General features: G+C 50.4%; 1 protein-coding gene across 5 annotated transcripts; it reads right to left on the reverse strand.

Moving 5' to 3' along the window:
• Nucleotides 1–2,070: 2,070 nt before the first annotated feature.
• On the reverse strand, nucleotides 2,071–24,074 carry PURG (purine rich element binding protein G). Of its 5 annotated transcripts, XR_011096341.1 has the most exons (4): nucleotides 23,851–24,073; nucleotides 22,148–22,984; nucleotides 7,581–8,445; nucleotides 2,071–6,243 (listed from the first exon to the last, which is right to left on the reverse strand). XR_011096341.1 is itself a non-coding variant. In XM_068681563.1 (3 exons), the coding sequence occupies exons 2-3, from the start codon at nucleotides 22,969–22,971 to the stop codon at nucleotides 14,986–14,988; spliced, it is 897 nt and encodes a 298-aa protein (XP_068537664.1). In that variant the 5' UTR covers nucleotides 22,972–22,984; nucleotides 23,851–24,074; the 3' UTR covers nucleotides 2,071–14,985. The 5 variants fall into 5 exon arrangements, 4 of the variants coding, with proteins under 4 accessions (XP_068537664.1, XP_068537662.1, XP_068537663.1 ...); XM_068681563.1 differs by having other exon boundaries at nucleotides 2,071–15,058; nucleotides 23,851–24,074; XM_068681561.1 differs by having other exon boundaries at nucleotides 2,071–8,445.
• Nucleotides 24,075–24,090: the final 16 nt, after the last annotated feature.

Genomic DNA, 24,090 nt, shown 5'->3' on the forward strand with positions numbered 1-24,090 from the left:
CCATCACCACGAACCGATTCAGAAAGCAAATGGCCACAGCTTACGAAAAAAGAAAACCAAGAGTCTCTTAGAACATTTACGAGTCTTTGCAACTATGATACTCAAAGTCTAGCAAAAGCAACCCTGGGAAGCCTGCCGCGCGGCTGCAGCAGGCCTCGCCAACGCGATCATGCAGTTTACAGAGGAGTCACGCTGCAGACTGCCTCCTTTTACACGCTATCTTACAGTTAGCCTATTTACGTATTTCTCGGTGGGTCTGTTTTTGTTTCTGAGCTTTCTGACTGTGCATCAAGCCGTCTTTTTCTCCTAACCACCCTAGCAGTGAAAGGACAAGTAGTGCAAGGACAAGACAATGAAAGCCGCCCAGTGAGCGCCGACGTTCCCAACGTCCCGTCTTCATTTCCGTGAAGCAACCCCCCCGAGGAGGACTGTGCACAAGCAGGTATCGCCTTCACACGTCCAGCACGTCCCACCACAGAGCTGTGAGGATACCAGACACGCAGGAAGGAGCCTGGGCAAGCAGGGCTCTCCCTGACGGAGGTCAGGTGCTGCCCTTTCTTCTCTTGAGGCACCCAAGACATGCTTCGTGCTGGCTGCTGCTTCTTCCCTTCCAGCTGTTGGCTTTTTTGTTCCCTGCGAATGACAGTGTGGGGCTGAAAGCCCAGACAACCTAGGGCAGACCGACAAGGACCCTCGGTAAAGCGAGGGAGGTAAGAGAGGAGGAGTGGGGAGCTGGAGCAGCAGGACCTCAGGAACATAAAGGATCTGCCAGCTTGGAGAAGGATGCTGGAGGAGAGGGGAAGCTGTGGCAGCACCGTGTCACCGTTGTCTGGCTCATCCTTGGGGTGGATAAGGAAGACTCGCAGGAAGACTCGGGCTAGGAGGGACACCTGGGGGTCTCCAGCCCAACCTCCTGCTCACAGGACCCGAGCTGCTCACCTCAGTATGGAGTAGTCCTGATACACTTAATAGCTTTGCAACAGGGAAAAAATCCTTACATGCATACTGTTAATAAGGAGGCAACAGCCCTACTCACTGGAGGCAAGCTCCCAGCTCAGCCCACGAGGTCTGCTTTGGTCCCAGTCTGTGCCATGGACTGGAGGTAGCTCCCAGCGAGCTGGGAAATGCTCACACAGTGCCCAATGCTCACAAAGTGCAAAGCTTTTTATGGAGAAAGCTCTTTTTGAAGCAGAAGCATCCACTTTGCAGCCAGAAGCTACTGCCTGTGTCTGGCAGTACTTTCTGTGTTTTGCAAAACACTCCTGGGTCGTGAAAATGAGGGGAAACACAGCTTGCATCCATGGTGAGATGTTTCAGGTACAGCTGCAAACCTGTGATACTGTTTTCTGTACGTAGGTAGATGGATAATTTGCTTTCAGTAATGTTGATCTCAATGCTGGGACCAAAACTAAACATCATAGGTACTGAAAATTTGCCAGCATGAAAGGTACAGTACCGAAATTGCTCTTTTGCTCCCTCTGAATTTCTTCTCTCTTCTGACTGTAAGGATTTTTGGCAGATGATGATCACTGGATAATAAATCTAAAGCAAGGAAACTGTGTCAAATTGGAGGGCAGTTTCCAACACTGCTCTCCCAAAGTTTTCATACCGTGTTGTATTTTTACTGCCTGTGAGAGAGATCCTTACTTAGGACTGTGATTCCTGGTGATTTCGCCTCCACCGGGATGGCAGCTGCATCTGATTTCTGACAAGCAAAGCTATTCCCTGTTTTCCCCGAGACAAGCAGCAGGCGGGCTGCCTGCTGGGCCCGGCTCACCGCTAACCTGGCAGAGCAGCACCGCCGTCCTTCTGGGATCTCTGCAGGCAGGCAGGAAAGCAAACAGACTGCTGGGGCTTTTGGCACCGAGCTGGGGTGGCACAGGAGATCACGGCAGCCCACGGCCCTACCTGAGCGCCGCCCAGACCTGGATGTTAAAGGCTTGAGCAGAATCACGCTTTAGCCGGCGCGCTAGATTTTCATGCAAATTTTCTTGGCAACTTTTCCAGCCTCCAAAAACAACTCATTTGAAAGTTTATGAGAGGCAACGTTTTATTTTTGGAGGCAGAGGCTTTCGCTGCATCAAAGCCTGCAGATATTCCGTATGCCACAATTAAATGCTGATTTTCAGCGGTGAATAAAGTGATTCCCAGACACAGCACACTGCAGAGCAAAACGCGATCCAAGATTGCTCAGTACCACAGGCATAATGCAGACTGAAGACATGGGGCCATTTTTAATTATATGCAAATTATCACAACAAAAAACAGATCCCGCAGCGGAAAACCAATTCCGGGAAGAAATAATCATCCATCTTTTGTAGTCCTAGCGGTGGTGCTTGCGAAGGAGCTTATTTACAAAATGGCATTCTCCATAAAAAGGCTGCGTTATCACCTCCCAAAAAAAGACACAGATGCAGATATGTACTACTACAGCTCCCTGGATCCTGTGCCTGGAAAATTCCCGGAGGCTCTGGGATGGTGCCCGAGGAACGAGATGTGCTGAAATGAGCCCGCACCAACCTGTATGGAAGTAGCCTGATTCCAGCCCAAACGCTCTCTGCCTTCACACCGGTGCTTGGAAAGCAAATGTTACAAGCCTCAGCTACGGGAAGCTGTGTCCAGTTCAACTCATACCAGCTGTGGGTCTAATGCAACCCACTGGACCATAAAAACACTTCCAACCTCATGCTTTGAAATGCATGCTTTTCAGCAGGAGAATCATACAGCCTTTAAATTCTGTGCAAGTGAAAAAATGCTTTCAATAAAAGCATCGGTGATGTGTAAAACGAAACGATATTCCCAAACTGCAGCTGGCTTTTACACTTCCTGCTTTTTGCAGAAATTTTACTTAAATGTGGACGAGAAGCATCTTTTTTTTTTTTTCCCTGCATGAAAATACCCACTATGTGGGATGACAACAAACGTGCCCTTTTTTTGTGTACAGTGAAAGAAAAAAAAAACACAACGTATGTATGGAGCCATGAACGTTCAGTCGTTCAGAAAGGGGCGAAGAAAACCAAGCAGCAGGCATGCAGAGCAGTGGGAAACAAAGAACCTGTAGCCAAAATTTCATGGGGAGACGGCTGCACAGGGACAGGGACAAATTCAGGTCACAGCCAAGAAAGCCAGTCCTGCCCTGGCAGCGGCTGCTCCTCGACCACCAGGATGCTATCCCGACCAAACAGCCAAGGCTGGATGTGCACCCAGGGGAATGATACGTACGGGATGAATTCATTCACGGGGACCTTGTGGCCACAGCTACCTGGGTCCAGCACTACGAAACACGTTCCTGAGAAGCTGGGGGCAGCAGGAGACCGCTGGCACACTGCGCTGGTGTAACCACGTGCCTGCCAGCAGGAACATTGCACCACCGGGACCGCACCACGAAAGCAAAGAGTTTTATTACCACCAGATCAGGTCTGTAATGCACGCTCACGAGTAAGGTGGAGGTTGTATGGAAATCACTTTGCTTGTTGGGCAGTGAGGAACTGCCAGGGGAAAAGAAAGGAGGATGAGGTACAGCTGGAACAGCGTGGGGTCAGTTGGCAGAAAATCCTTTTACTTGAAATTCAACCAGGAACCAGTATTTATGTATATTTTATTTTTTGTACAAAATGCCACTGCAGCTCTGACAACAGCTGGTGACCGAGGACTGCATCAAGAGCCAGGGACCCCCAAAACTCAGGTTCTCACCTAGTACCGACGTCGCAGCGCTGGCGGGACGCAGGAGAGCGCGAGGAGGTCCGGGGGTCTCTCCAGGCATGGACCGAGCCCCAGGGTGGCCAGGAAGGCAGCTTACAGCTCACACCTAACCCCAACGCCGTGTGCCTGCCTGGCTCCGCAAATGCTCGCCCGGTGTAGATTCAGATGTGTTTTGTTTTCCTTTGGTTTCCATGCAATATTTTTGGCATTAAATGTCATCCCAGGATGGTTACTAAAGAACGTAAATTTCTTCCAGCAAAAATCACACCTTCAATCTAAGACCAAAAATCTGTTTATCTTTCCTGGATGTCAGAGGTGACAAAAAAGCTATTTTGGACCATCTACTAAAGCATCCTTAATATAGTTTAATGGCACTAGCTTTTTCAGCCCAAATCAGTTTACCTTCCCAGCCAATCTTCTACAAGCAGCTTAAAATTGCATCAAAGTCTATCCAGAGGAACGCTTTGTTCTGATCTCTCCTTTCCTGATATTACAACTCTTTTTTCACATTAGTATCTGCATTCATACAAAATTCAAGGGAGAGGGAGAAAATTCCTACACTGCTAAAAGAGGATTTTCTAGCACCCAACTATTGATTTTTCTTCTTAAAAAAATAAAAATAAATAAATAAAATCAGCTGTTTGGCTAGAAAGCTGGGATACCTTTGGTGGAAGGTCGAAGTACTGGCAAGCATGACAGCAGAACAGGTTCCTGGAAGACTAAAATCCAGGAGAAGGCTGGTGCCTAAGCCTGAAGCAAGTGAAAAATACCCATGCTGTAGCCTCCTGCTTGTCCTCTCGTGCACAGCACCTTCAGCCTTGGCTTTGTGGAGGGGAAGAGGTTGGCACAGGGGTTGAACAGCTGCAGAGAGCAGCCCTGGGGCATGTGGCAACAGCTCAAGGGCTGCTGCAGGGTCAAAGCCTGGACAAAGAGCCAGGCTGTCACTGCATCTGCTGTGCTCACCTCAATGCCCAAATGCTGTGGCAAACCCACCCTCAGGTGTTAACCTGGTGCACCTCTCAGGCTCTGAAAGCAAGCGTGGGCATTTTTGCTAAGTTTTTCTGCATTTTTTCCCTCCATTTTAAGAGGGAGAGGAACCTCTAGTGAGCAGTTAAAAAAAGTCCATTGCGGTAAAAAAATAAAATTAATAGAGTCTAAAAAACCCATGACACACAGACAAGTTTGGGCTTACTGTGTCACAGAAACTTGTGGACATGGAGTGTAAGGTAGCAGCACAGAGGAGGGTGAACTTCGCACTGTCGAGAGCCTACGAGGGCAAGGAGGGTGAGAGGATGCCCCAAGTCATGGTTTTTCTTCCTCATCCTGCGGCACTGAAGGGCCAGAAGAGCTGTGTCTCTCTTACCTCTTACCAATATTTCAAGAGCCTGCTCCTCCAGCTTTTCTGTTCCTCTTTGTGGGGCTAACACTTTGGACATGATGACATCTCCTTTACAGCTTAGCCTGCAAAAATGACTGTTTCTATTTCCAGGTTTGGAGTTGCATTCCCTGCAGCACCTTTTTTTTTTTCTTCTTCTTTTTTTTTATAGTAAGACAGCCAGAAGAAACCTATCACTTGTTAACTCAAAGGGTCACCCTCCATGGTGCCGAGGGATACCTGTGCCAGTGTAAGCAGGAAACGTTGTTACTGAGCACAGGGGATGCAGGAAGCCCACGCACTGGCTGCGTGCTGGCACACTCCAATCCCAAGGACAGAAATATTCGTATGCTCTCCAGAGTGGCCACCTTCCTTGGGTGCCAGGCAAGAGTAAGAGCCCCACGAGACGATGAGGGAAGGCTAAAATAGCTGGGCTCCCATGGTACCCAGAACAGAGCTTTTTTTGTCCCACCTTTGCAGTTATATCATGATTTCCAGTGCAGGTGGGAGGTGGTCCCTTGCCTGGCTCAGGTGTCTGCAGCAGCTGGCAGCGACTGAGGGCCTCCTGGGGCTGCGTGGCTGTTCTTTGCTCACCAGCTTGACACAATCTTGTGTTTCAGGAGCACTTGCCTCCTACTTTTTGTCCTGGTCACCAGCAGCAGGGCTGTTGGCAGAGGAATTCACAAAATGCCGTGGTGAAGGGGCAGTCTCCTGTGAACGTACAGTGCAGCTCCTCCTTTGGTCCATTCTCACCTTTTATGCTCTTGATCCCGGCCAGAATGCCTTCCCCTTGCTGCCATCTCGCCCCAGGTCCCACACGCAGGCTCTGAAGGTCCCTCATCCTGGTGGCTCCCTGCCTTGCCACCTGCTGCAGCAGCCAAAGCCAGCACAGGACCAGGAGAGAGTGGACAGAAGGTTGGCAGATGCTCAGCTCTTATCTCAACGTCTTCACGCCCACTTTTCTGTGTGCTCATCCCACCTACCTGAATTTATTAACCCACACCAAACCCTCGGGCTGCTTCCCAAGCTGACGTGGAAGTGACTTGCTGTTCAGCACAGAGAAAGAAACAACTCCAATGATTCTGCGACCGATTTGAACATCCAGGGGAGGACGAAATCCTGGCAATGTTCAGCTCAAAACACGTACTTCCAGACTGCAGCCACCTCTGCGTTCAGGGAAACAAAATTGCGGTTACGTATAACAGAGGATCGAGGCACAACATCAAGTTGTGGCAAGAAGCAATAGTTGAAGCTCACAGCAATACTTGTAGTAGACGCAGAAAGGCGCGTCCCTGGGGAAGCTGTTATATGCTGACTACAAGCAAGCTTCTGCAGGCTGGCAGTCGGGGGAAGCAGGGAGTCTACAGCGAGTGCGTGATCAGATCTGCCGTAGGTAACTGCTCCGTGCAACCCTCCTCGAGATGGGAACGGTCACAGAGGGAATGTGCAAGGGTTGCTGTATGGCTAAGTAACCATTGCTTTGCTGCGGCATGGCCAAAAAGAAGAAAATGTCAGTGTAAAGGTTGTGCTCGGAGATGAGAGGAGCAAGGTTTGGTTCACCTTGTCACACGCAGTGCCTGTTCTCAGCGCCCTAAGCACGGGGTTGAGCCAAAAAGCCTTTTTCCTAATTCTGCCAGGTTGGGGGCGTTATGGGGCCTTCGGTATTTGGAGGTTAACATAAAAACCTGGCCTATAGTCTCTGGGCTGGCAGGAAATGGGACTTTCCCCAGGCGCAGCAGGTATTTGGAGGTTAACATAAAAACCTGGCCTATAGTCTCTGGGCTGGCAGGAAATGGGACTTTCCCCAGGCGCAGCAGGTCACTGCCACCAGCAGCAAAGGGCAAGCAGTGCCCGGGATGGGCCCCGCAAAAGGATTTCTCTCGGCAGCCTTTCATGTCTCAGAGAGAAAGCAAAGCGATTGCACGACAGGAGACACGCTGCGTCTTCAGAGGACTTGAAAATAAAATCACTTTTGATGATTAGGGGGAGGGGAATGGGAGATGGATGTGCTAAATTCACACTGATTGACAACATTCACTTGCCAAAGAGTAGAAAATAAGCTAAAAACACCTAAGTGGTGCAGCTGAACACAGTTTTAGAGCTAGGCCTTGCGCTTCGCTCTTCCCCTGGCGTTTAGCACTGTAAATGTGCTCCTTTTGGAGCTCACAGGACCACGGCCATCAGCCCCAAACCCCTGCTGAGGAGTGCTGTGACGTGCAGCCTCCGGCCACACTGTGCACACCATTTGTGTACCCACCTGTGTGGGAAGTCTAAGGGATAGCCTACAAACGGGGCCGCTCAGCACCTCCAGCTCAACCACGCCAGCATGCTGGGAACTGCAGGCACCGCCGTGTTGGTGCCACCAGCACGGTGACCGCAAGCATTAGGTGACATCCCGAGGCATGCGGTGTGGTGGCAATTATGCAGAGGCATTAACGAATGCTGTTGGCTTTCAAGGTGCTCAGTAGTGGGAACTCACCAAAGACAGGATGTTCCTACTCACCTCGAGTACTGTGTGCGGTTCTGGGCACCACAGCACAAAAAGGACGTGAAACTGCTGGGGAGTGTCCAGAGAAGGGCTGAAAAGATGGTGAAGGGCCTAGAGGGGAAGGCGTAGGAGGAGCGGCTGAGGGCACTGGGCCTGTTCAGCCTGCAAAGAGGAGGCTGAGGGGAGGCCTCATGGCGGCCTGCAGCTTCCTCACGAGAGGCAGTGGAGGGGCAGGCGCCGATCTGTTCTCTGTAGTGCTATCCAGTGACAGGACCCGAGGGCATGGGGTCAGGCTGTGACAGGGCAGGGTCAGGCTGGACAGCAGGAAGAGGTTCTTCACTGAGAGGGCTGTCGCGCACTGCAACAGGCTCCCCAGGGACGCAGTCACGGCACCGAGCCTGTCGGAGTTCAAGAAGCGCTGGGACTGTGCTCTTAGTCATAGCTCTGAATTTTGGGGTAGACCTGTGTGGTGCCAGGAGTTGGACTCAATGATCCTTGTGGGTCCCTTCCAACTTGGGATATTCTGTGATTCTACTGCCTGCACCCGGGTAAGACCGTGGCAGAGGACACAGCATGGCTATGTGAGACCTTTTCCTTCAAAAAGCTCTTCACAGAGGTTTCTGGATGGGTCTATCTGAAAACCCGTAACTTCATGAGAACCCAAGCCAAACTGTTGTCTGGGCCATGACAGCTCATCCCCACCACAAACTCTAGCTGGGAAAAACCCTTTGAAAGATGGCAGCAGCGCAATGCTACAGCTTTCAAACTCTTCTGAGTTTATCAGCACCTCACCAAACAGACTGTCCGCAGAGGCAGCTCAGTTCTGCTGCAAATATCTGTTCTGATCAGTGCTACAAATATCCTGGGAGTGTTCAAAAATCTGGAAGAAAAAAAATGTAACTATCGTGAATGCCTCTCCACCAGAAATACATCTGTTGACTACGCAGTGAGTTTCATTTAATCCAGAGCAACTGTAAACGCTTGCTTCTGTCTATTTTTACCACAGCAGTCCATAATTTTACTACCAAGCATTTTACACAAGGCTTCAAAATCTATTCCCTATTCCCTCTGGGCCCCAGGCAGCTCTTCTGGCTAACGACGCACGGGGCCAGGCCGAACCTTTAGATTTGCCCAAACAAAAAAAGTAAGACAGGAGTGGGTGAGGCACTGCCTTTCTGGATCTGAAAGGATTGTCCGTGTTCCTGCTGCTAGGTGGACAAACTGCATCCCACAACCATGTGGGAATGAGATTGTAAATCTTTACAGAAGCAATTCCAGTCTGACTCCACCTGCCTGAAAGGTGCATCCTTTTCTTGTCCCACCGTAGGAATCAGCGACACAAGGACTGACTCTCAGTTACCTCCATGGCTGGGAGATGGAGCGTGGCCCAAGAAATGGGCTAAGAAACCCATGCCCTTCACAGGGGAAAGCTCAGGGACTGGGATTCCCAGCAGCACGTTGCCTACGGACATCAGGACGTCTTTCCAGCCTGGCAGATGCCAGGACAAGGGGAAGTCTAGGAATTATTTCAAGCCCTCATCATAGATTATTTCCACATTACGCACTGCAGCACAACATCACAACATCATAACTACATAATTATTGTCTAACAGGGTTTGCTGTCTGCTCTCTTGACTTCTTACATATGTCTCACGTATATGACCACGTATATACAATGTACTTATGTGACAGTGGCAGGGCTGACTACAGATCATAACACGCAATTTTAAAAACTTTTCCACTTGTCACATTCATCAACACAAGCGCAGTACTTGAAAACTCCTTAAAACTTCATGAGATATGTGGGACAAAATGATGTTGCTACTCCGGGCAGAGATCAAGAAGCCACCAGTAAAGGTCAGGCCAGGAGACCAGAAGTGACTGGAAATGCATTTGGTGTGAGTGTAGAATAAAACGTCAATAAAATGATAGAATGCCACTTGCCCCGCCTGCTAGAGCTGGTTTGTGGTATTAAGGTCTTATAAGGGAAGGGCAGCAAAAGTTAGGAGCTACTCCGACTTTATGGGCAAATATATAGGAAACAGCCTGTGAAATTTCAGGAAAGAATGAAGCCAGATTACATTTTAGACCACATTTATCAACAGAAACTTTCTCGAGAAGCACCAGGAGAAATGACCGTGACAACTTGAGCTGTGTATTCCAAACCCTAGGCTGGGGGCTCTGTGCCTGGCGGCTGGGAAAGGCTATTGTAGCTCTAACTGCAACCAGGTTACAGTCCTAATAAATAAAACAAATAATACATAAAACAATAAAACAAGCCCTAACTAAAACAAGCCCTACGTAATGTTCAGCACCACCATCTGGGGTGGGCTGAGGCCGCGGCTCAACCTGCCAGCCTCCATCACCCCTCCTCTGCCTGAACCCACGGGCTGCCTCGGGCTCTGCATTTGCACTCGAAGCCCTCGGGAGGCGAGATGACCTTTCTACATCAGATAGTTCCGAAACACAGAGCAACATAGCTAAATCCTCGACATTCCTTGACCTCCCCCAGCATTTAAAGCTGGTTGAAGACTGGTGAGGAAAGCTCTCCTCCGGTGCAACGCAAGCCTTCGGTGCCAATGTCAAACCTGGCCACCCGGGAGCCCGAGAGTCCTCTGGTTTGCTCCCGGCCACGATGCCATCAGGGCCGCTGCTGCTGGTGTGAGACGTGCTTCGGCTCACCCTGTAGGACATCATCGCCGAACAGCATGGATAATTAATTTATGTTCAAAATACCAGGGCTGCACTGGCAAATTCAGCCTTTCCCATAGGAAGAGGATGAAAGAAAGAACAACTGCGGTGTGACAGATGTTAGTCATATGCTTAAACGCGCTTCTGGAAGGCGCTCAGATACGTGTGTCAAGTGATTAGAGCAGTGCGAGAGCCTGCACGGAACGGGAGGCACTGCTTTATGGCTATACCTGCACCGAACTGTCAGATCACCTTGCAATAAAAACGTTACGAAGGAAAATCCAATTAACTTTCAACACAGATGAAGCTTCTGGGAGTTGGGAGAAAAAATTAAAACCCAGCGCTTTTCAAGCAGTTATCTCGCATCGCTGGATGGGCACTGCTCAAAGCACAGCTTGGAAAGAGATGGCGGCACAACCACATTACGACAAGCTCACGGAAAGGCTTTCTGAGCAGCCCGACACGTAGCCACTGCCCAAGAAATAAGAAAAGGTGCCTAAAACCGGTATGGAGAAAGCAGAAACAGCCCAGGTAGGAGACAGAGCTGTCTGAGAGTGAACGTCAACATTGAATATCTTGCTAAATTCAAAAAAAAAACCAAGTATTTCACCTATGGAGTACAAGATATTTCCATTGCCTACTCAAAGCAGTTGCAGTTGTTTGACGCTCCTGACAATGCAAGGTGATTTGCAGCCAGATTTTCAAACACCTTGAAAGGCAAAAACCCCACTGTCACACCTTTTCCATTAGAAATACTGATCTAATGTTGGTTTCTTTTTCAGGTCCCGATGATGAACTGATGCTCCAAATCTGTTTAAAGCAGAACGAGTTCTTTGTGTGTTGAGTCTTTAACTGCTGAAAGGATCAGGGAAAACAGAAATTTGCGTTGTTGGCCGGTTTTGCTTTGAGACCCCAATTTTTACGAAACAAATAGCAGCAATGCTAACATTACAGAAAACCAGAAGTCCCATCGATGTAAGGTGAGGAGGGAATGACAGGACACAAGCGCAAACAAAAAATGGCAGGAGAAGCAGAAGGATCACAGATGAATGCCAATTTAAAACCAAATTTTCTTAAAATTGGCAGAATTCAGGTAAATATGTTGGTAACTATTTAAATTATTGCATGATGAAAATAATGTTTTACACTGTTACGCAACAATCCCTGGGAGGTTTGGGACGCAACACAAAGCCTGTATCTCACACTAAATTGGCACAGGCAGCCACTAGGTGCATTTTTTAGTTTTGTGCCTAAACAGGTACCTTGTTAATGCTGGAGGAGACCCTTACACCTAGAGTACCCCAGTTTATCCAGTATCATTTCTCCTGACAGTTAGACCACGGGCAGCTTCTGAGGCTGGTTTGCAGGAACACGTTTTTTCCTCTCCCTCACGTACTCCTGGTTAACCCAAGCCTGCGGGTGCCTACAGAGAAAGCCTACAGACAGGAACATATCTTGAGCTCATGACCACTGAAGCAATCCAAATATAAATATTGTGAAGGTGGGGAGGGTGTCAATGAAAATAACTTTTATATTTAGGAGGAGGCCTGTTGACGGGGTATTTTTTCTATGTCCTATTCAGAAATAAGCAAAGGCATGAATGTTAGCTGGTGTTCTGCCACCCTACCGTGCACAAAAAAAAAAAGATTGATATTGCAAGGCTTTGTGGAAAATGTGTACTGTAGTATCCTAATAGTCTGGATTTTCTAGGGCTATTAAAGAAGGGCAAGAACTACTGTTTAGACTCTGTATAGCCTACTCAGACTCAGAAAAAGCAGGGAGAAACAAAAGTCAGCAGCTGGAAAAAATCACAGCCTCGAGGAGGAGCAGGTTATGATTTCTACAATTAGCCTGTTTAATTAGCAACACAGTCAATCTGGTGGGATGTATCAAGAGAGGTCCCGATGAGTTCTGCCTGCCCTATGTACTGCTCTCTTCCACATGTGGATGGATGATTTGATGATGGGTAAGAACCAGTTAACCTGCAAACGGTGCGTCCCTGGGAAGGACCGTGAGCTCCAGGAGGAATGGGATTAGAACTGAAACTGATCTTGACAAGGTCATGAAATAATCTGAAAAGAAACGAGATGCAACTTGGTCAAGGCAAATGCAAGCTTCAGTGTTACAGCAGAAAAAAGCTTCTGTACAGACGAAGGGTGAGAAATGAGTGCTTTTGTCTTAGCTCTGTGACCTGGGAGGACGCAGACTTACAAACAGGGCCCGAGTCAGCAAGTATGCTGTTGCAAAACCCAGCATGCTGGGTGTATAAAACCTTAAATTGTTTGTTCTCCTTCTGCTCGAGGCTGGTAAGATGGCAGCACGTGTATCTCTCCCGATTTTGGATTCTCTAATTCTGGGTTCAAGAAAGACAGACTGATCAGAAGGAGTTTAGAGAAAGCAGCAAAAATACGATGAGGGCTACAAACTACCCTTGGTGGAAGGCTCTGAATGTGCTTAGAAGAGGATGCAAAAGAGACCGGACAAGTCTTTAACTATGTAAAAGAGCTGCAAGCAAGGAAGGGAATGAACTGCTTCCATAACTCTTCTTGAGAATGTGGCCTTTAAGACAGACAGGGACAGAGGAAGATGGTAGCACAGGAAACACAGGCTAGACAGGAGGGAAAGTATCTAAGAGCAAGCAGGGTGAACCATGGAAACCATGTCTAGGGAGGATGGTGAATATCCAGCACTGGAAGTTTAAGAGAGCAGATTTTTCCACATTGTTTAATTTGGAAGAAATACAGGTGGTTTTTGTTGTGTAGACCCTGAAACATACCATCAGAGGCAGCCCCACAACAGCAAAATTAAAGCTTAATGTCAGGTTGATGCCATTCGGGACCAAAAAAAACCCCAAATCTATTTAACACCCAAGCGTCTTTTGCAAGAAGACAGTATACCAGTGTAGTTTCATACAAAACAGCAGAGAAAAAAAAAAGTTGGAAAACTGAGCAAAAGTCGGGAAGTGCCAGAACTAAGGATTTTCTGAATAACCTTAATTCTGACCTTCGGACATGTGCATAGAGAGTTTAAATCTGCAATCTCTTACGACTGTCCCTTCTCCTCTAGATTATGGATTTCTTTTTGATTCACTGTTCTGTATGTACCCCAAGCCTTACCTATGTGCATCTTCCAAACTCTGCAGAGGTATCTATTCAGTGTGTTGCACCCAGAATTTCGTCTTACTTTGCTTTTGGAGATCATCACTATTGACCACAAAAATGCAATGCCAAATGAACTCAACTTTCTCATACCCTGGTGAGGTAGGGAGGTATCGTTCACCCCGTTTTATCAGTGGGGAACACAGGCACAGGCAGAATAAAGCCGAAGCTACCCAGTCTCGCTACCGGGAGGCCCAGCTTGCGATGCTGATAGATTTTGCGGAGTACCTGCAGTTATTGCAGCACATCACTTGTTCAAAGCACAGCTCTCAACAGCCACAAACACTGCCTGCTCCTGTAGAGCAGACCTCCGAGTACCTACAGCAGTGTCTGGGAACAGAAAGTCTACACCGGTGGCAATCACCTGCAAAGAGCCTTGCTAAAAATGACACAAACCCTTTCGCAAAGATGGCGCAGAACGCATTTCTAGAAAGCTGCTTTCAGCAGGGCCATCCTTTCTTTCCCTCTAGTTCTCTCCAACCTTCCCTGCACCCTTCTTAGGCAGCGTGAACGAGCAGCTGCCCTAAAGGCAGCACCACGCTCCCTCACACAGCTCCCGCTGGCTCCTGCTGCGAGAAAAGCAGATGCGATGCTGCAAAAACTGAGATGGCACGAGCAACCTTTGCAGGCAACCAACGCCTGTCTGTTCCCCTACGCTTCTGCACGTACTCCTGGCCGAGCCCAGGCTCCCTCCAGCATGGTAAAAATGAAGTTACCTGAGTCTGCAAACTGGGAAAGCAGCAATGTCCTCAGCTGGATCCGCTTGGCCCTGATGGGGTCTGTCGGTGAGACTCAGCGCTTCAAGTCCACAGTGCTGCATGGTCTTGGGCTGGCAGGTGACCCAGTGGCAGGCTGTTACTGCTGGACAGACGTGCCCAAAGAGGAGCGAGACAGGGCCAAGAAGACCCAGCCTGGCCCCTGAGAGCAGAGACAGGGCTTAGGCTCCCTGCCTCTCCCCGAGTCGCTGCAGGAACACAGGCACTGGCACTACCACCTCTTCCCCTACCGCAGGCAGCACTCGTTGTGCTCTGTGACTCCCCGGAGCACGAATCCTGTCCTTGCTTCCCTCCACCCCCTCCTGCCTACTCATTCCTCTACCTTGGTGGGAAGCGCTCGTCTCTGCTCTCACTCCCCCTCTCCTGCTGCTTCTTGCCAACAAAATGTGCTGAGAACAACGACCAGATGGGAATACTTGCAGGAGCCTGAGGTTAACCCGTGCCGTTTATCCCACATCATCTCTGCTGTTCCGAAATGGAGATTCTATTGCATGCAATTTGTAGCGTAAAGATCTACCGTTAAGAGTGTGTTATGCTGATATTGCTTGCGAAATCTATCTCCCTGCTTGTATTGCACGTTGAACATATCGGATACTGATAACAGAACAGACGACAGCTAAAGTTTTAACGTACCAAAAGTGAAGGACCTATTGGAAACAGGAAAAAAATACTATTTTATATATTTATGCATATATATATATATATAAAACACTCACCTCTCCCTTGCCTCTATCTTAAACAGTGTGTCACGTATATAAACTCACAGATGTTGTATCAGCACTGCGCCTGGTGGGGCTAGGCAGAGAGCCTCAGCTCCCACTGTCTTCCAGCAGCTGCCATGAAGGGTGATCGTTTCCTCAAATTAAATCTGTGCAGGGCAAATTATCAAGATTATAAAACAGCTAGACACAGAGTCCTTCTGCCTGCAGGAGGGACTTGCCCTGCAGTGTCTGAGCAACCTATCTAACTAGCACATCTCTGCCCAAGAGCTCGGATGCAGGAGCTGTTGCTCCTTCCTGTTCGATACCAGTGCGTAGCACAGGGCTGAACACCTGAAAGGCAGTGTGGGTCTCTGGAAAGAATTTACAGCAGCCACTTTCTAAAGAGATAGTGATTTCCACGTGCCGGGTGAAGCATTTCAAGGTAGCCTGTCGAGCAGGGAGATGAGCAGAAAGTCATTAGTGAGAGCTTTGTTGGGGTGGCAGCCAGGCGCCTCGACATGGGGTCAGTACTGCTGGAGACGGTACAAACACAAAACACGCACAGCACACGCAGAAATACCAGAATGTAACACCAGCGTATGGATTTCTAGAAGTTAATGGCAAGAGAAGGCCCCCCGAGGCTGTGGGTTTATGTTTCGCGGGGCACCTCGACAGGCGGCAGGAACAACCTAACCACACTCATCGCAGAAATGCCAACGCGCCGGCCAAGGCCTGAAACCTTGGCACATGCTTTGACATTTCTAGAAAACCAATTCTTAATCAATGCCTCCTATGACTTTCATTAATGTTATTAAAGAAAGAAAGAAAAAAGACCTAACATTTCTCTGCGGAAGAAGCCAGAGGCCTGGCTTCACCCGAAGCGCCAGCAAGAAAAGCTACCTGATAATTCCTGTCATTTGTTCCCCTGCCACGTCTCGTTAGGGGCACGGTGGTGGAAACGCGCCGCCGTGCTCTGCAAGCTGCCTGCAACCCTCGGGAACCCTCCCAGCTCCCCGTACCCACCGACGGCACCCCGGGGAGCTCCCGGCGTCTGATTTCAACACGATGCTTGAAAATAGCGTTGCCTTTGTGGAGATACAGGTGGGGAACCCGGCACGGGTATGCCAAAATATCAGGAAGAACAACTCCATTACAGTGACAACTGGTAGCACCAGGATTATCGTGTAAAAATTGGCGTCAGCTGATTAAAGCTTCTGTGGATTTTGGAGAAACAGCAGCAGCAGATGTGGCTTCAGGTGTTTGTTTTTTTTTCCCAAAATGCCCGAGCCCAGAAGCACCTCATACCCTGTCAGGGCTGCTTTCCTGTTATCCTACAGATTTCATCTGTTTTTAGGCAAGGCCGAACTACCACAAATGCCCACTGCTGTGTGTGCACAGCCCTGGCAGGCCGAGAGATAAGAAGCTACAAGTGTCTCGGGCACGGAGGGAAGCTGCAAAGCTTCATGAGAACCAGGCCCCGTGTGGGCCTCGTGTCGGACTCCCACAAAGGAGAGCAAAGCATGTCTTGCTCTTCCAGCTACTCCCACCTGCTTGGTTTTGCAGCCACGCAATGGAAATTTCATGGCTCTGGATGAAAACACCAGGACAGTGGGGTCGACAAAAGACATCACTAATGGTAGCGTGAATAATGTACAGGAGACAAAGCCACTGCTGAACGGAGACGATGCCCTGCAGCCCTATCGGCAGAGAAACCATGAGGAGACGCCACGTGCACAGGTGACAAGGAGCACAGCTTCAGCCTGGGGACACTTCAGGCCTCAGCCACTGTCCTTGTCCAAGGGGACACAGCCCCAGGCCCCAGCCCACAGCTAGGAAAGCACACCAGGCCCGCAGCGGTCCGGGTGTTGGATGTACTCACTACCATGTGCATGTAGCTCTGCCACTATGATATTTGCAAGATTTCTGCCAAAAGCATCCGTACAGAGGACTAAAAAGCAAGGAGCTTGTGCTATGGTCAGTGGAGCCTTTACTTCCAGTCTTACTTGGGTAAAGCAGGCATCTCAGATACGAGCTTTGTTTAAAAGAAGTGGACGGGCAAGAGGGGAAAGGCAGATTTTAGACAACACAACTTGTTAAATAATTAAAAATAAAGGACATTTTAATTTTGGAGGAAATAGCATAGAAAATTAAATGGAAAGTACACTTTTCTTTAAGAATTACTTTATAAATTGTATATATATACCTTATGTACAGCAAAAAGTATGAATGCAATGAAACTAAAACCTGCTTATTAATTAATTTTTCACAGGGTGCAAAGTCCGCACAATAAAAATACACGCTAATAACCCCTTTTCTGCTAGAAAAACTACTACACTTGGCTAAAAGGGCTGCAAGTCTAGCCAGCAGCAGGCTTCCTAGCGACTACCAGACACCTTCCCCACGAGCTCAGCTCACCCCAACAGGCCACGGCAGACAAATGGCACCACCGTTAGATGACATCAGGAAAAAAACAGATGCCAAAGCTGATTTTGGTAATTGCTTGGTGTTTTTTGATTCGTATTTTATGAACACGATGATGATAATGGTTTGCGGTGGGTTTTAAAATGGCGCGATGTGGCCCGCAGCGCAGCAGCTGGCTGTTACCTGCAGCCCTTGCTCTGCCTGCACAAGGCCCCGCAGGAAGAGTTTTGCCTCCTTCAGCCTACGTTTCCCCTTGCAGCCTTGCTGGAAACCTAAGAGATGAGATGAGTGCTTAAGAGCAGAAACCTTAAAAGGGCCGTGATAAGCAGCAAAGAGCTCTCAGTGAAATAACGCGTTTATCCAAACCGCTAGTAGGAGACACTGCCTCTTGAGCCCCATCTTTTTAGTCTGTGTACTTCAGATAAATAGATTATTTCGCTACGAGCTACTACAGGCTAGGATATACTCACATAAATATATTAATGCCTACACGTGAATATGAACTTTTATATATCGGATACATATAAGGAACACGACGAAGAGCAGATTGCCGCCACCGCTGCCTCTCTCAGGGCCAAGTTCACGAGAGGTGATGCAGGGAGGCTGGGCCGGCTGCCTGGGTTTTTGTCACCTCCTCTGTAGTGCCACACAGGGAACCTGGCCACAGAAAGCCTTCCAGCCTCCGGCCAGCACGCTCGCCTGCTAGTCCTTCACCGAGAAAGGCCGCGGGCTGAGGCCAGCGGTGCAGGGGAAGCCCCCGCAGCCCCTTCCACCCAAAACAAACCCGTGAGGGCCAGCACGAGTGTCTGCTCTGATGGAGGGGAAAGCCGAGCACGACAACTCGGCTTTGTAAAACTATCTCCATGAAAAGCTCCTTTTTTTAAGCCTTGGCATCAACGTTCAGGGCCAGGTTCAGAGCCGCCAGGGAGCCGCAGCAAGCAGCGGGGCCGCCACCAGCTGAGGATGCTCTGGAGCTCTGCAAACCGCACCTCAACGTCCTGCCTCGAGGGGCCGGGAGGGTCCACACCTCCGTGCCTGTCCCTCTAACACGGGAACGGGAACGGAGCTGGGCCAAGCGAGTACAACAGGTCCGTCCTAGACACGGGCATGTGGGGTGCGACCTCTTCCAGAATCAGACTACGCTGCTGAAGCACCCCCTGCCAGGCCAGTGGCAGAGACGTGCCCCTAGTATTTACACAATATAAAGTGCATTAGGATTTTGTTATTGAACTGACAGACTTTCTGCCTGGACCACACAATTTTGAAACAGAGGTGAGGGCTTTCATAGGAAATTCTCTTGTGAGAAAAGAGGTGCAGACTGGTGCTCTTCACCCTGTCCTCCTAGAATTGTTTTTGGCCGTTCTTTCTAGTGCAAATAAGCTTGTGTTTTCTCAAGTTTAAGGGACATGGCAGTTTTAGGGCACAGAGCACGAGCACTTCAAATGCATGAGGAACTCAGCATTCCCAGCACTGCAATGGGCCCTTCGGCGCACAAGCAGCCTACATTACCGCTGCTCTCGGAGGTCGAAAGCGCACTGCCAAAAATAATGAGGAACCCGTTTCCAAATCTGACCGGTACAACCTTGCATTGCTACATTTTGAGTTAGTCTGTATTATCCTCCAATGACAATATCTGCAAGCATCAGTGCTATACATTTCCGTGGAAACCCGTCGTTAGTGGTTTACCCATTGGTAGTCGGCTGTGAACTTGGAGATCCCGATCCAGTTTCGGATACTAAGGTGCATCCCGCGCGGGGAGTACATGCATTAGTGAATCCCATGGGACCCAGCCCTGCCCCACAGCCAGCAGGCACTGAGTTCCTGGGTGCTATTCACAATACACTAATGCAATCAGAAGGCCAATTAATTAACACAGGAAAAAGGTTTAAAAAAAGAATGGTTTAAACACACGCTGATACCAGCCTAACTAAGACGCAGCCAGCTGCACTTAGTTACCCTTTCGTCAAAGTGCCAAGTGGGCAGCAATAAGGAAAGCCATTTTGCATCTTGCCTTTTTTTTTGTTTGTTTGTTTAACAGTGAAGAAAACAGGCCTTTTCAATCGCTTTGCCCGTTGCGACTCTTCTCCTCACTAACAGTAAAGGAACAGAAGGAATGCAGGACCATCTACAACACACACCTAACCGAGGCAGATTCCAACACAGGAGCTTTCACGATGCGTGGAGGCAAACGGGGTCGCGGGCTGGAAGATGTCAAGCACGTAGGGGAGGAATGCCACATGGGCACGGGAAGGTGAGCGTAAAAGGGTTGTACATTCATAGCTCCAGGTGGCTGCAACCTGCGGCAAGTTCCTCCTTACTCCAGGCACTGTGACGGGCAGCAGCAGCCAGGGATGCGCTCGCTTGCGCATCCGTGACTCTTTTGCTAAATTCTGGTTTCACACCAACACTAGGACATGAAGTTATTGTAATTTTTTTTTTTTTAATGGGCCTGTTAAAAACATTGTGAGCAAAACCCTACAAGCAAAGATGAACCAGCACTCCGCACCGCCTCCAGCTGGTTCATCGTGGTCCACTAGCAGTTCCAGTGGTGGAATGAGAAAATCCCTTACAGACTTGAAAAAGTGCCTGAAAGAGCAATCTGTGCAGAAACGGATGGTCACTGTGACACTAAGCCAAATGTTTGCTTGCTGTAACTGCAATATGTAGTTTACGTACAGGGGGAATCACCTAAAACAGTGAAATTAACTTTCTTACTTCCTGTCACAACTGTAACATTTCCTAAAGGTTCTTTGGTGACTTTGGTGCAAGCTTTTTTTTTTTCTTTTTTTTTTTTCCTTTTTTTTTTTTTAAAGTTAAAACAGATCAACTATCGTTAGTACCCAAACTAAAGTCCAGATTATCCTCTTAGTTCCCACCCCCACCTCCCCAGCTTTTCTTGCTATGGTTAATGTCGTAACAGGCAATAGCTTTTGGATTTAGCGCAGCCATGCAGCGTGCAGGTGGGTCCAGACAAAGAGTGAAAACGGTCTGGTTGCAGATAAATACCTTTCTGAACAAATTAAAAAAAAAAAAAAGAATAGTTGGGTTGGAAAACAGCTGGCCCACATGCACACTAGGCCACTCTGCAAAAAAAAAAAAAAAACAATTTAAACGATTACAAATATCTGACTAGACAGAGCGACACATTCTTCAAAAACAACCTTAAAGGTGGGCAATTTAAAGGACCTGGAGCTCAACCAAACGCCCACTGCCTTCAGGAGGGAAGGAACCGGTCACCCAAGGGCTGAAAACGACCCCAAAGTTACACGTTTTGAAGAAATGACCAAGAATTTTCAAAGTCTTTCTTCAAGCCTGCTAAAGTGGTAACTCTGCGCACTTTCCCTCCAGGCAGAGGAGTACTCTTGCAAGGACTGCAAGGGTCAGGCCACAGGGCCACCAGTAGGACTTTGTGCTGCAAGGTGAGCAGCCAGACACCGAATTGCCCCAGCGGTGACACGGGGTGGGAAGGGGGTGACACGAGGGCACGGGTATTATCTTACGGTAATAACATCTGCAAAACCGACCTGACAGAAAACCTGACGCAGCCTTAACCACGGCTTTGAAAACGCGCTACAGATCAATATGACAGAGATGCATTTTTATAGGAATCAAGCGGTGCACCAAACCCCCCAAAGGCCTTTCTCTCGGCAGGAGGAGAGAAACGCCCAGCTGTCGTCCTCGTGCGTGTAACACCGACCGCGTTAATCTCACTTTTGGGAGGGAACCCTGGAACCTCGATCACAGCAGCCATCCAGCCTCAGAAAACCCGCTCCGCAGCCGCCTGCTGGAACCCACAACACCCCGCATACAAAAATAGCTCTCGAAATTTTGAGAAACGCGTTAAAAAAAAAAAAAAATCATCAGCCTCGCGTGGGCAGAGCACGTAGATGAAGAGTGGGTTATTACTCGTTGCCGTTAATTCGGAAGGCTTAGCACTCGAGCACAGCTTCGCTGTCCTGGGATACTCGGGTCACTCGGTTAGCACAGGACTATGAGGTTATGGACAAATCTTCCGCTCTCCACCAGCACATCATAAAGGTCTGACCGGTTATCGAGATTTCACCCATATCCTTTCAAACTCAGCAACCTGCAGGTCCCAATTTTCAAACGTCTACCTCTCCTCATACATGTATGAGCAATTAAAAGGGGGTTGGTTTTTGTACGAGGTGCCCTGTAGCTAAGCTGCTCAGCCTTTAGACTGAGTACAGACAGAACTCAGTTCCAGAAAACCTGTCATAAGCAGAAACTGATACATTTCAGCATGAGGGTGTTGTGTTTTTTTTTGTACCATGCTGAAGTGCAATACAAGCCTTATCTAGACTATTTAAAGGTCAGAATGCCGTTTTTTTTTTTTTTTTTGTGCTGATACGCATACTTCCATAGTCTTCCACACTCGAAGAAGCTGACTCATACAGACTCGGGAGGTTGTTACTTTCATGAGAAATACAGAGATGTTTTGGGCGTAATTTAGCACGATAACCAGACTCCCGCAATATTATGTACTGGAGTTAGTACGAGCTACCGGAAAGGGCTTTACAAAACAACGGGGCAACTTCAAATGACTACAGATCAGTCCCTCTCGCCAATTTCTGCTTTTTGTTTTGTTTATTTTGCCAGACGGCCAGTCCAATGCACTCTATTCGAGACCCTCTTGCTCTTCACCACTGTCCCCTCTGACATCCATCCTCTTTTCTTTATGGCTGTTGTAAATTCTCCTCATCTCCTCTTCGTACTTGATAAAATTTTCCCCAAACCTTGTCCATGCTTTGTACGGGACCGTGATGGTGTTACGGTAGGGCGGCCTCACCTCACTTACCTTCAGAAAGATGCCGTACCTGTTGGATCCCACATCAAAGTAGAACCGCTTGTTGTCCACCCGGAACGAGGTGCCCTCGGGGAGCTCGGGGGGGTCGTCGCCCCCGCCCCTGCGCTCGTCGATGTCCCCCTCGCCGTACTCTTCAATCAGCTGGACCAAAGCATCCCTGAACTCAATCATCCCTTGCGCCGGGAGGACAATAGTCTGCTCCTGTCCCAGGCCGTGGCCGAAATAACCGATCATGCCCGGTCCCCTGCTCATGGTTTGCCTAATCCGCAAGAAGCGCCCCCGCTGGTTCTCCTTCAGGTCGAGGTAATACTTCCTGTTGTCCCTCTCGATGTACTCCGTTTTGAGGACGCTGTGCGGGGGCTCTTCCGAGCCCACCGACCCCGGGGGCGAGGGCGGCGGGTGCTGCTGGCGCCGCCTCGAGTGCTGCTCCTTGCCATTGCTGTGCTCGTGCCTGTGGCCGCCCTTCAGGCCCAGGTGGGCGTAGTGCTCGATGAAGTCCCCCAGGCAGTCCTTCAGCTCGGCGGCCACCGACAGGGAGAGGGTCAGCTTGCTTTTCCTGATGTTGTCCTGCCGGCCTCGCCCTATCCACACCTCCGCGATCTTCAGGAAGCGGCCCCGGGAGCTCTGCTTCACGTCCAGGTAAAACCGCTTCTTCTGGATGTCCACCCTCTTGGAGGCCAGCTCCTGGATCTCCATGCAGCCCCCCTGCGAGGGGGCCGGGTAATGGTACTGCTGCTGGGACTGGGAGTACACGCTCCTGTGCAAGCCGGAGCCCCCCAGGTTCCTTCCTCCTCCTCCTCCGCCTCCTCCTCCTCCTCCTCTCCCTCTTTCCATCTTCCCCAATCAGCTGGAAATAACACACAACAGACACACGGATGACAACAGCAGCACCAGGGGCCTGCTACGCTCCTCGCCGCCGCTCTGCTCCCCCTACCAAGCCTCCCTCCCGGCACCCCCACCCCGCTCAGCCCCGTGCCCTGTGTCAGTGTCCCCCCGGAGCCCCGTCCCCCCCAGGCTGCGTGTCCCCCCCCCAGCGGCACCGAGCGCCCCGGTTCAGCCTCCCGGCACCTCCCGTGACCTCTCCACCTTGGTGCTGACGGGCACCCATGGGGAAGCCCCCACCCCGCTGCCCTGCAGACCCCCTGCCCACACACAGCCTCCCCCCATGGACCCCACATCCCGCTCCCAGCCCGTGCCCTCTGTGGGTGCCCCCGGGAGCCCCCCCAGCACCCCGTGGACCCCCTCCCTACCCCCCTATGGGTGCTGCACCTCCTGCCCCCCCAGTGCCCCCCAGCACCGCATCTCCCCCCCCTTTAACCCCCCCAATGCCTCGCAGCGGAGCCTCTCAGCCCCCAGCACCCCATATCCCCCCCAGGAGAGCATCCCCAGCCCCCCAGCCCCACATCTCCCCCCGCGGTGCCCCCAGCAGAGCCTCCCACGACCCCCCAGCACCCCATTTCCCCCCCAGCATCCCCAATAAAGCTTCCCCGTGCCCCCCAGCCCCCCATTTCCCCCCCAGTACCCCCGGGGGCTGCCCCCAGTACCCCCAGTACCCCCCCTCCTGCCCCCCCAGTGCCCCCCAGCACCGCATCTCCCCCCCCAGTACCCCCGGGGGCTGCCCCAGTACCCCCAGCACAGCCTCCCCTGACCCCCCCAGCCCCCAGTTCCCCCCCAGTGCTCCCAGTACCCCCCCCAGCCCCCCCCCCCACTCACCCCATAGCGCCCATCGCCGGCGCTGCCCTTCACCCGGCGGCCCCGCCGCCCCCCCCGCCGCGCCGAGCCCGGGGCTGCCGCACCCCCGCGGCCCCGCCCCGCCCCGGCACGGCCCCGCCCGGCGGCGGGCGGCGAGCGGCGAAGCGGCGGCGGCGGCGGCGGAGACACAGCGCTGGGCGCCGCCGGCCGGCCCCCGGGACTACATTACCCACAGCGCCCCGCGCCCGCCGCCGCGCCGCG

Source organism: Anas acuta, chromosome 4, assembly GCF_963932015.1.
Source record: "Anas acuta chromosome 4, bAnaAcu1.1, whole genome shotgun sequence".
Lineage (NCBI taxonomy): Eukaryota > Metazoa > Chordata > Aves > Anseriformes > Anatidae > Anas > Anas acuta.

What these genes read in the sequence shown, in the direction of transcription:
- PURG (XM_068681560.1), bottom strand. Translation starts at nt 22,971, where the DNA reads ATGGAAAGAGGGAGAGGAGGAGGAGGAGGAGGCGGAGGAGGAGGAGGA.